The following is a 12,552-nucleotide window of genomic DNA, read 5'->3' on the forward strand; positions in this document are numbered from 1 at the left end:
AATGTGTTCAGCCAGGGGAGAGGGGGTTATCTGGGTCTCCACTACACAGCTGGAGGTCCTCATCATCCATGGCGGTTGCTCCCTGGTCCTCTCCCAAACCAGAGACAGAATCCAGGTCTGGGCATCTGGTGGAATCAGAGGTCTGGTCCGGGTTGGGGACAGTGCTCTCTGCTGGGTTGAGGGTCTCTGGTGTTGGTTAGTATTGTCTCTGAACTGGATTACACTCATGTCAAAGTCAGATGCACTGTCCTATTGGAAAACATAATAATTGAAAGAAGCCCTTATTGTTGTATTTTATTAAGAGCCACTGTCTTGTCAAAGGCTTTTAAAGAATATTGCCCTATACATGTAAATGGTTGGTAAAGCGACATTTGAAAGAATAGCGTAGTGTGGAACAATTACACATTCGTCCAGTCCAGGGTAGTGTTCTAGGAACTGGGACACAGGTTATGGACTGCTCATCTGAAGTACTGTGTGTGACATCTATTAGCAAAAATAAACAAGATATTACAAAGCAGAGACCTGTATCTACTGATGATACACAGTACATCGCTGTGCAGCAAAAGCCACTGGGCTCATCTAGATACTTGGTTTCCACTGTGTATTAACAAGAAGGGAGTTCACTCTGTAGGGTGTCAGGCTCGAGTAGTGGTGGGATCCCCCAGGCCATGCTGTGCTATCCTGAAGGCTTCCTCTAGTCTCCCTCGGCTCTCTGGACAGGGTGTCACTCATGTCCACTAGGCCTGGATCTATCGACATAACCAGAGCCAGGACGGACAGGCCACTGCACCAGCTCTGCCCAAAGTCACGCACCACCACAAACCTGGCACAATAAATAAGGGATAGGCCATTTGTTTACTGTGGGGAACGCACATAGGCCTACTGTACATTGTTTTGTTGTAACAGTAGCCTATATCAGAACACCTCCAGTGAAACATGGCCAATATTAGACCACCAACACAGTAGGGCTGATGGATCCTTACCAGTTCCTCCAGTAAAGCCATGAGGACCCTGCCAGACTGTCTGTGAACAGGTCCATCTCCAAATAAAGGGCACAAAAAAAAAATGTTGATCCACATGTGATAATTTTTTCCAATAGTGGTCCTGAGTGACACACTACTCAGCTCATCAATGTCAAATATAAAACGTCAGGACGACAACTGAAGTGGACTAGACAGTTGGTTAGTGTAGTTTCAGAGGGTGCGCCTCAACTCTAACCCTGTCCAAGTGCATATTTAGCTGCCTGGTGAAAGTCTTCTGGATAGCTTCCCTCTCACCTGTTTGATGATGTGCCATTCTTCTGCCATTATCAGACACTGCAGAGAAAGTTCACATTGAAATAAAAACGTGCAATGTTTTCATATGGGCTGTTTTGAACACTACAGTGGCGTAAAGGGTGCAGAGAGTAGGAAAGGACAGGCAAGCCCTACAGGTGATGGTGCAATGCACAATGTGAAATAAGGACAAATGTGAATGCATATCCATAACAGTCTATTAAAATACAATCTCAAAAAAAAATTTAAAGTTTGATTTTATTGAATGCGATTATCTCCCTTCAACACCATCTGATAAGAAAAAATATCAGAGATTTCATCAAGCCAAGGAGTGATAGGAAACAATGTTTGAGGAGAAAGATTTGGGTATCAACAAGGAAAGGTCTATTAAAATATTCAAATTAGCTTGAAGCACATTCAGTTGGCGACCACTTATTTCTCCAATAGATTCTTCGGTTTCAAAGAGATTTGCATTTGTCTGCCTTGCCATCAGGACGCTTAGATGTCAGACCCTAACATGAAGAATATCCACATTTTACATTGCTATTATATTTGTTCAGGCTGTAACAATGTCTAACAAAGTAGTGAAATAACTTATTTAGTTGCACACAAGTAAAAAAAATAAGTTGTGTTGTGTCAAAAAAGAGAATTTAACATGAACACAATAGAACTCCTCTACATTTAACCCTTCCTGGGGCAAAATCACAATTAACCTGGTAATGCAATCCTGTCATATACAATATCTATCTATACACAAAGTATGTGGACATTTCAGCCACACCCGTTGCTGTCAGGTAAGTAAAAAAAGTGTTTTTTTTACGAGCACACAGCCAGGCAATCTCCATAGCCAGACATTGGCAGTGGAATAGCCTCACTGAAGAGCTCAGTTACTTTCAACATGGCACCGTCATAGAATGCCACCTATCCAACAAGTCAGTTCATGCAAGAGCTGCCCCAGTCAACTGTAAGTGCTGTTATTGTAAAGTGGAAGAGTCTAGGAGCAACAGCTCAAGCGCGTAAAATTATATAGTCCGTCTTCGGTTGCAACACTCACTACCAAACTGCCTCTAGACGCAACATCTGCAGAAGAACTGTTTGACGGGAGCTTCATGAAATGGGTTTCCATGGACAAGCAGCCACACAAGCCTAAGATCGCAATGCCAAACTCGGCCGGAGTGGTGTAGAGCTCGCCAGCATTGGACTCTGGAGCAGGGGAAACGCGTTTTCTGGAGTGCCGAATCACCATGTCAGTCCAACAGACAAATCTGCATTTGGCAGATGCCAGGAAAACACCACAAGCCCCAATGCCAACTGTAAAGTCTGGTGGAGGAATAATGGTTTGGGGTTGTTTTACATGTTTGGGCTAGACCCCTTAGTTCTAGAAGGGAAATCTTACCTCTACTGCATACAATGGTTAACATTCTGGACAATTCTGTAGTTCCCACTTTCTGGTAAGTTTGGGGAAGGCCCTTTCCCTTTTCAGAATGACAATGCCCCTGTGCACAAGGCGAGCTCCATTTATTTGTATTTTACCTTTATTTAACTAGGCAAGTCAGTTAAGAACACATTCTTATTTGCAATGACGCCCTAGGAACAGTGGGTTATCTGCCTGTTCAGGGGCAGAACGACAGATTTGTACCTTGTCAGCTCGGGGATTTGTACTTGCAACCTTTCGGTTACTAGGCCAGCGCTCTAACCACTAGGCTACTCTGCCACCCCATACAGAAATAGTTTGTCAAGATCGGTGTGGAAGAACTTAACCCTCGTCAAACACCTTTGTATGAATTAGAGTGCTGACGGCAAGCTAGGCCTAGTCGCCCAACAGAGCCTGACCTCAAGAATGCTCGTGACTGAATGGAAGCAAGTCCCTGCAGAAATGTTTCTACATCTAGTGGAAAGTCTTCCTAGAAGAGTTGAGGCTGTTAAATCAGCAAGGAGGGGACTAATAAGCTGTTTGACGAGAATGTGTCCACATACCTTTGGTCATGCATTCAAACTTGTAGTAGACTATATCTATACAAGAAACAAATGGTTGAGTTTATATGCAGATATAGACCCGGCCTCTTGTTTGTTGAAAATCTCAAACTTATTTTAATCAGAAACACAATGCAAAAGGCTCAAGGGAAATTAGCAAACATCAATCTGAACAGAAACCGTTCTGATCTGGATTAACATCTGAGGAACATAAAACTACAGTATGTGGCTGCACAGGTTTTGCATATATAATTACATTTGACAATTTCAGAAGCCCTCAGAAAATGCATGCAAAAAAAGTAACCCGAAGTCAATTCTGAAGGTAACTGTTGAAAAAGAAAAAAAGGTTCCACACGTACAGACATATTCTGGTAGCAGCTTCAGAGGGTGGTGTGTGTCTTCATCCAGATTACAGAAGTAGGTGAACACGTCTCCATAGATGTGTGAACTTGTGGAGATTCTGTCGACCGGGTAGGAGAAAGACAGACTTCCACAGTCCAGCTGTACTCTGATCCTCATGCTTCACTGTGAGGGATCCCTAAAGGACGACAGGAGAGACCGCTCCGACACCCACCATGATCTACACACAGAGAGAGAGAGAGAGAGCAGGGTTTATAAAAAGTATGACAACGGTAATTGAATACCAAAGCTGGGTCAGCAAACAGCTGGTGAGGGCCAAAGACTGGATACCAACTTTACAGATACTGGTAATAGAATGTGGCAACTCGACAGTGCATGACAGGAAAATCTTCCCCTTGTAAACAATGTCTGGTTACCGCAAATGGCTTTTTCTTCCTGCTTCAAGAAAGGTGAGGGTACATGTGGTTCCGTCACCGCCGTGGAAAGCAGGGTTCTCCGTAGAGAATCTGTCCAAGGAACATCGCACGTGAAACTCCTGAACCTCCTGAAGTCACGCCTTCGTTTCCTTATTTTAATTTATGCAACCTTGTTTCGCCACAAGCAATTGTCCTTGCAAGAGTATATCACAAGGTTGCAAATTACTGTGCATCTGTAGCATGTTACACGACCAGCAAGACGGGCCCTGGGGTGTAAGTATTAGTCTAAACTAATATGCAGGTCCCCTCCTCCCCGTTTCGTCCCGAATAAGACATTTCTGGCAACAGAATCGGCGTAATGAATACGCCCCAATACTTACCTATAGCTAGCTACCTACATACTCACAAACAAACCCTAAACTTTCTCATCAACTTGTGTTGTGAAAATATATAAAGCCCCCTTTCATAGCAATAAAACTAGTATAGCGCTCCTCATAAAATTTTACAAACCCGTGTTGAATGCATGCATGGCTCCTCTTTTCAATCTTCGTTTAAATTGTTCTGCTTTACCAGAAGCGGAAGCCCCTAATGAAGTCGTATAACCGGAAGCTTATTTTCACATATTACGTTAAAACGTTTAAGAATTACAAATTGTTAGACGATTCTGTTTAAAAAATGATCTAGGTAATAAGTATTATTAAATAAATTGTTTTCTTAAGTTATTTCTTTACCCACACTTGTGTAACGACTGTTATTGCCGTTTACGTGAACCAATGGAAAACGTGTCGGAATTTATGCTGTCCAATCAACGCTCAGATGTAGTTGCTTCCATCTTGGCACATTGAGGTGGATGTTTGCGCCTGAACTGAACTAAAAAACCCATAGAGTTTGTACTGTCTTTGGCTAAACTGTGTTGCTGTCTGTCTGTAATTCAACACAATATTTTGCTAAAGTCTAACGAAAACCATGAACAACCTAATTCGGTCAACTGTTCGCTGTTTTCGGCTCAGTTCGTCGGTTTATCTACCGAGGCAAGTTGATGGACAAAATGTGTCGTGGCCAACATTGAAGTCTTCGGCCCGGCTCATGTGTTCGGCGCCCTTACAGAAAGATCTTGGCGATATGGTGAAAAAAGACAAGGTGGTGGTGTTTATGAAAGGGACGCCTGCCCAGCCGATGTGTGGCTTCAGTAATGCCGTGGTTCAGATCTTGAGGATGCATGGTGTGAATGAGTATGCTGCATATAACGTGTTGGATGACCAGGATCTCAGACAAGGTCAGTACAGCTAGCTACCGTTACAGCTATAACGTAAGCTATAGCTACTGTCACTTTTTACTTCCTATCCTACAGTACTAGCCTACTTGTTTTTATTTTTTATCTCGCCTGATATATTTGAACTTCTTATAATAGAAATGGTTTCAGTAAAATGACTAATCTATAGATGTGGCTAGCTGTATGTATGCTACATCACCTTGTCCAAAAGTAGTTGTGCGCCTTTTAAAATGGCTATAGTAGGTTCACACAGTTTTATCTGTGTTCTGCAGCAGGACAAAGAGGGCGTGGTTCATGTCAACGTTAAGACGACTAATGCACTGACATTTTATTAGGCGTTTTGTAGCAATTTCTGTGACTAGGATAGTATTCTTCATGTTTACCATGGCTGTTGCTATTCAATGGGTCTAGGAGAGACATTGTGTAGCAGCCTGAACATAGGGAAATGCCAACTTCCAACATGAGTGTGTCAGTTGTGGTAGATTCATCTTGCAACACCGGCCACACTGCTGAAATTGGGACATAAACCTAAAGATGGTGCCGTACTGTAGAGCAGCCTTTGCTAATTTGTGATTATTTAGCTATTTATTGATACTTTATTTTCACGCAGTGTATCCGCTATCATTTCTTAGAACCGACAATAACTTTTGAACATCAGATCGGCAGTTAATTAACTCAATTCAGACTTCGACTCTTTCTGTAATTCCTACCCAATTTTCGGAGTATCCAAGAGGAAACATAGGCGTTAGAGGCTAGAGAGGAGTCCCTTCGAGATTAAGGTAAAACCGGCCACCTCCTCCCTCCATTTTATTGGCCAATCACTTGATAATAACATGGATGACCTCTGATCGCGGATTAGCCACCAACAGGACTCTTGTAACTGCAATATTCTCTGCTTTTCTGAAACAAGATAAACCCCATGGGGAGGAGTTTGCGCAGACGAACTGAATGCATTTTATTCATGCTTCGACAATAACACCGTGATGTGCGTGAAGGCCACCACCAACCTAGAGGCTGATCTCACTCTGAGGCCGTCGTGAGTAAGGTCTTAAATCATGTCAATGTAACAGTATTCTTCTTGTGTTGTGTACAATCAATTATCGACACGAACTCCAATTTATAGCACCAGTCATGGAGATTTATTCTGATAGAAACAGCACAAAATTGCACAGCTCACCATCCAACTCTGCACCTACGCACGCTGGTTTGGTGCATGTTCACTGGGGATGTAGTTACCAAAATAATACAATTACAATATAATATCTTTAACAATGTACCTGATAGGAACAGCACAAAATGCATGGCTCACCATCCAACTCTGCACTCACGTACTGTACAAAACATATGAAACCCCCCACCAGACACAGTAAGTTGCTAGCTAGTATTAGCGGGAATTCTTTACAACAAAATGCACAACAAATATTCTCCAAAAAACGCTGCATCTTATGTGTGATGTTCGAATAACATTTACAATCAAATTGATATAAATTGTATATTGAAATCATCACTTGGGAGTATAAAAATCACTTTTGACGTACAGTGCTTGGCAACCAACAACTTACCGCTGGTTTGGTGCTTGTTCACTGGGACGATTCTAACTGAAACATCCTCCCTCGTAAGCAAGCTACACAAACCAGCCAATAAGATGCCATGTTGAGTAGGTGAAGGCAAGACAAACTAAAAACCCCAAACCCATTGGCTTAACAATAAAGTGGCAAGGGGAATCACCAATATAACCCTGTTACATCAACACTCAAGGCCGCGGGGCTAGACGGTAATTCCAGGGTGCGTTCTCAGAGCATGTGCAGAATAGCTGGCAGGCATATTTACGGTCATTTTCAACCTCTCTGTATCTCTGTAATCCCCACGTCTTAAACTGACCACAATCATTCCTGCTCCCAAGAACACTAAGGCTTCATGCCACAATGACTACCACCCTGTAGCACGGACATCTGTAATCATGAAGTACTTTAAAAGGCTGATTATGGCACACATCAACCACAACCTCTCCCTCAACGTCAGTAAGATCAAGGAGTCCACACACGTGCACAGTCGTGAATAAGGCATGAAAGGTTTGGAATGGCATCTTGACTGGCTGCATCACAGCTTCGCATGACAACAGCACCACCCTCGATCGCATGGCCCTACAAAGGGTGGTGTGGACAGCCCAGGACATCACTGGGGCCAAGCCCCCTGCCATCTAGGACTGCTAAATCAGGCGGTGTGAAAGGAAGGCCCGGGAAATCGTTAGACTCCAGCCACCCAATAGACAATTCTCTCTGCTTCCACACAGCAAGAGGTACCGGTGCATCGAGTCTGACATCAACTGGCTCCTGAAAAGCTTCTATCCCCAAGTCACAAGACTGCTGAATAGCTATCAAAATGGCTACACAGACTATCAGTTGACACTTTTTTGCACTGTCTCTATGCATACTCACAGAACTCTACACACTCACTCACACTGACACAACGACACACACTCCATTTGCTCAAACACAACATGCACACACATTTATACTGATTCTACACACGCTCACACACACTCACATACATACAATCATCATATATGCAGCTGCTACTCTGTTTATCTCATATCCTGATGCCTAGTCACCTTACCCCTATAAATATCTACCTCTTGCTCCAGTATCCCTGCACATTGTAAATATTGTTTTACAACTGACCCCGTATATAGCTTACTTGGTTCTTGTGTTCTTATTTCTATTTCTCATGTGTTCTTGTTCTACCTTTTATGTTATTTTAGTATTATTGATTACGGCATTGTTGGGTTTAGAAAGAAAGGCATTTCGGTGTACTTGTGCACATGACATTTAAACGTTAAACTAGAGGTTGACCGATTCTGAGCCGATACCGATTATTGGAGGACCAAAAAAAGCAGATGCCGATTAATTGCCTAAATTTGATTATTTCTTTGTATATATGTATTTGTAATAATGACAATTACAACAATACTGAATGAACACTTTTATTTGAACTTAATATAATACATCAATAAAAATCAATTTAGTCTCAAATAAATAATGAAATATGTTCAATTTGGTTTAAATACTGCAAAAACACAGTGTTGGAGATGAAAGTAGAAGTGCAATATGTGCCATTTAAGAAAGCTAACGTTTAAGTTCCTTGCTCATAACATGAGAACATATGAAAGCTGGTGGTTCCTTTTAACATGTCTTCCATATTCCCAGTTAAGAAGTTTTAGGTTGTAGGAATTCTAGGACTATTTCTCTCTATACCCTTTGTATTAAATATACCTTTGACTATTGAATGTTCTTATAGGCACTATAGTATTGCCAGCCTAATCTCAGGAGTTGATAGTCATAAACAGCGCTGTGCTTTAAGCATTGCGAAGAGCTGCTGGCAAACGCAGGAAAGTGCTGTTTGAATGAATGCTTACGAGCCTGCTGCTGCCTACCACCGCTCAGTCAGACTGCTCTATCAAATATCTAATCATAGACTTAATTATAATATAATAAACACACGTAAATATGAGCCTTAGTTTCCAGATTTGACCATATTAATGACCTATTATTTCGAAAACCAAACATTTATTCTTTCAGTGAAATACGGAACCGTTCCGTATTTTATCGAACGGGTGGCATCCATAAGTCAAAATATTACTGTTACATTGCACAACTTTTAATGTTATGTCATAATTATGTACAATTCTGGCAAATCAATTAAGGTCTTTGTTAGGAAGAAATAGTTCGCAAAGAGCCAGGCGGCCCAAACTGCTGCATCCCTAGATAATATTGCCTGCTAAAGTGAATTTCTTTTAACTAAATATGCATGTTTAAAAGAATATACTAGATTTTAAGAAAGGCATTGATGTTTATGGTTAGGTACATTGGTTCAACGACGGTGCTTTTTTCGCGAATGCGTGTGTTAAATCATCACCCGTTTGGCGAAGTAGGCTGTAATTCGATGATAAATTAACAGGCACCGCATTGATTATTGCAATGCGGGACAAGTTAGTTAAACTAGTAATGTCATCAACCATGTGTAGTTAACTTGTGATTTTGTGAAGATTGATTGTTTTTAATAAGATAAGTTTAATGCTAGCTAGCAACTTACCTTGGCTCCTTGCTGCATTCGCGTAACAGGTGGTCAGCCTGCCACGCAGTCTCCTCGTGGAGTGCAATGTAATCGGCCATAATCGGCATCCAAAAATCCCGATTTGCTATGAACTTGAAAATCGGCCCTAAATTAATAGGCCATGCCGATTAATCGGTCGACCTCTACTTTTCACATAGTTACACATGTGAACTCTAATTATGTGTCTCTCTTACAGGAGTGAAGGACTTCTCCAACTGGCCCACAATCCCACAGATCTTCTTAAATGGCGAGTTTGTGGGTGGCTGTGACATCTTCCTACAGATGCACCAGAACGGAGACCTGGTAGAGGAGCTCCAGAAGCTGGGGATCCGCTCTACACTGGTGGACGCCGAAAAGGAATCCAAGTAGACAAACCCGTCGATCGATGTCCAGTCCAGAGAAAGCTAGAGGTTGACTGTATTGCCCAGTCTCTAGTTTACTTTTAGGCCCGTTAACCCTGCACTTGTGTAGATCTGAGACAATTGGATTAGATCTACTTGTAAGCCATATAGGGGACGCTCCACCTTGTAAGCCACATTGTGAAAGTTCTCCAAAGACATTGGCAAGGTAGAGCTACTCGAATGTTGTTACATACATTTTAGTCATTTAGCAGACACTCTTATCCACAGCGAATTACAGGAGCATTTATAGTGAAGAGCCTTGCTCAAGGGCACAGACAGATTTTTCACCAAGTTGAATCGGGGATTCAAACAAGCAACCTTTCGGTTACTGGCCCAACGCTCTTAAACACTAAGCTACATGTCCAGTCATTTCAGATCTACACAAGAGCCTAGGGGGATAGGGGCTAAGGGTTGATTTGGGATTGGGCATTTGAAGTGGTGGCTGAGCCCCAGTGTCCCTTCCACAAGCCCTATAAGAAGGTGTGTACTGTAGAACCTGCTGAAGACCAAACTGCCCTCAGGTGACTAGGATATGAGATGTCAAACCAACACCCATATGATACCTCCAAAACCCACTGCCTGTACAGTGCCTTCAGAAAATATCCACACCCCTCGTTTTTTCTACATTTAGTTGTTACCGACTGAATTACACACAATACCCCATTTTATTTTTATTTTACTAGGCAAGTCAGTTAAGAACAAATTCTTATTTTCAATGACGGCCTAGGAACAGTGGGTTAACTGCCTGTTCAGGGGCAGAACGACAGATTTGTACCTTGTCAGCTCGGGGATTTGAACTTGCAACTTTTCGGTTACTAGTCCAACGCTCTAACCACTAGGCTACCCTGCCTGTCAAAGTGGAATTATGTTTTTAGACATTTTTACAAAATAATTAAATGAAAAGCTGAAATGTCTTGAGTCAATAAGTATCCAACCCCTTCACGGTAAGCCTAAATACATTCAGGAGTAAAACATTTCTTCGGTTGCATTGACTCACTGTGTGTAATAAGTGTTTAACATGATCTTTGAATGACGACCTCATCTCTGTACTTCTAACACACAATTATCTGTAAGGTCCGTCAGTCGAGCAGTGAATTTCAAACACAGATTCAACCACAATGGCCAGGGAGGTTTTCCAATGCCTTGTAAAGAATGGTACCTATGATGGGTAAAACAAAATGTTAACACAGACATTGAATATTTCTTTGAGCATGGTGAAGTTATTAATTACACGTTGGATGGTATATCAATACTCCCAGTCATTACAAAGATACAGGGTCCTTCCTAACTCAGCTACTGAGGATGGATCAACAACATTGTCATTACTCTACAATGCTAGCCTAAATGCCATGGTGAAAAGGAAGCCTGTACAGAATACAAATATTCCAAAACATGCATCCTGTTTGCAATAAGGCACTAAAGTACAACTTCAATAACTGGTCAGGAAATATCCTGAATACAAAATGTTATGTTTCGGGCAAGCACAACAAATCACAGTACCACTCTTCATATTTTCAAGCATGGTGGTCTCTGCATCATGTTATGGATATGCTTGTCATCGTCAAGGACGAGGGAGTTTTAAGGTAAAAAAATAAACAGAGTAGAGCTCAACACATGCAAAATTCGAGAGTAAAATCTGGTTTAGTCTGCTTTCCAACAGACACTGGGAGGCAAATTCATCTTTCAGCAGGACAGTACCATAAAACACGAGGCCAAATATACACTGGATTCGCTTACCAAGACCACATTGAATGTTCCTGTGTGGCCTATTTACAGTTTTGACTTAAATAGGCTTGAAAATCTATGGCAAGACTTGAACATGGCTGTCTAGTAATGATCAACAACCAACTTGACAGAGCTGGAAGAATTTTAAAAAGATGAATGTGCACTTATTGACCAATCCAGGTGAGCAATGATGATACTAAGATGTATTGACTCTGGTGTGAATACTTGTGTAAATGAGATTTCTGTATTTCATATTCAATACATTTTCTAAAAACATGTTTTCACTTTGTCGTTATGGGGTATTGTGTGTAGATGGTTAAAGGGCAAAAAACAAATCCATTTTGAATTCGGGCTGTACAAAATTTGGAATAAGTCGAGAGGTATGAATACTTTCTGAAGGCACTGTATATATTAAGTTTTCAAATGTATCTCACGCTTATTTTCACTGAAGCATTTGTAGGTCCGCTCAAACGCAATAATCCACTTCCACTTTTCTTTCTTCCTCAAGATGTTCACTTACCGGTATTTAATTAGAGAAGGGGAAAGTAATGTGATGGGTACCTTGCTTTTTGTCTTGTCTAATTTGTCAACTCAGTAGTCATGTCAAGGAAGGAAGTACGGGAGGTTACACTTTTTAACGTATTCAAAACAGGGCCCTACTTCATGACAATCAATACATTTTCACCTGCTGCTTACATACATGTATTATCTAATGCTCATGTAGTACACTGTATATTTAATATATTTTACATTTAAAGGATATGTATTTGATCAATTAAATATTTTACAACACAAATGGGCAGTGTCCTGGAAATTCCTTATTTGGATTATGTTGCACTCTCAGGTGCTTTTCAGGCTATGGGTAAAGTAGGTTGAAGTTTGTTTACATCAGTCTACTGCTCTTGAAACAATTGCTTATCATTTTGTTGCCAGAGGTGCTGGTTGCTTTAGGGATCTCTGTGCCCTGCCTGTAACATGATCTAGCCTAAGGGAAATACTTGAGAGATTATGGCCTA

The 12,552-nt window shown here is 41.4% G+C and overlaps 1 protein-coding gene, 1 long non-coding RNA gene and 1 other non-coding gene across 3 annotated transcripts; 1 reads left to right on the forward strand and 2 right to left on the reverse strand.

Annotated features, from left to right (window-relative positions):
- Positions 1–1,514: 1,514 nt before the first annotated feature.
- On the reverse strand, positions 1,515–4,786 carry LOC109900929 (uncharacterized). Its single transcript, XR_002256663.2, has 2 exons — positions 4,535–4,786; positions 1,515–3,828 (listed from the first exon to the last, which is right to left on the reverse strand). It is a non-coding gene; the product is annotated as an uncharacterized LOC109900929 (long non-coding RNA).
- LOC116376622 (small Cajal body-specific RNA 13) lies at positions 3,962–4,248 on the reverse strand. The gene has a single exon (XR_004212067.1).
- A 45-nt stretch (positions 4,787–4,831) lies between the features above and the next one.
- On the forward strand, positions 4,832–12,332 carry LOC109900927 (glutaredoxin-related protein 5, mitochondrial-like). The gene is made up of 2 exons (XM_020496834.2): positions 4,832–5,300; positions 9,607–12,332. The coding sequence occupies exons 1-2, from the start codon at positions 4,991–4,993 to the stop codon at positions 9,777–9,779; spliced, it is 483 nt and encodes a 160-aa protein (XP_020352423.1). The 5' UTR covers positions 4,832–4,990; the 3' UTR covers positions 9,780–12,332.
- Positions 12,333–12,552: the final 220 nt, after the last annotated feature.

This window comes from Oncorhynchus kisutch, linkage group LG12, assembly GCF_002021735.2.
Source record: "Oncorhynchus kisutch isolate 150728-3 linkage group LG12, Okis_V2, whole genome shotgun sequence".
Taxonomy (NCBI): Eukaryota; Metazoa; Chordata; class Actinopteri; order Salmoniformes; family Salmonidae; genus Oncorhynchus; species Oncorhynchus kisutch.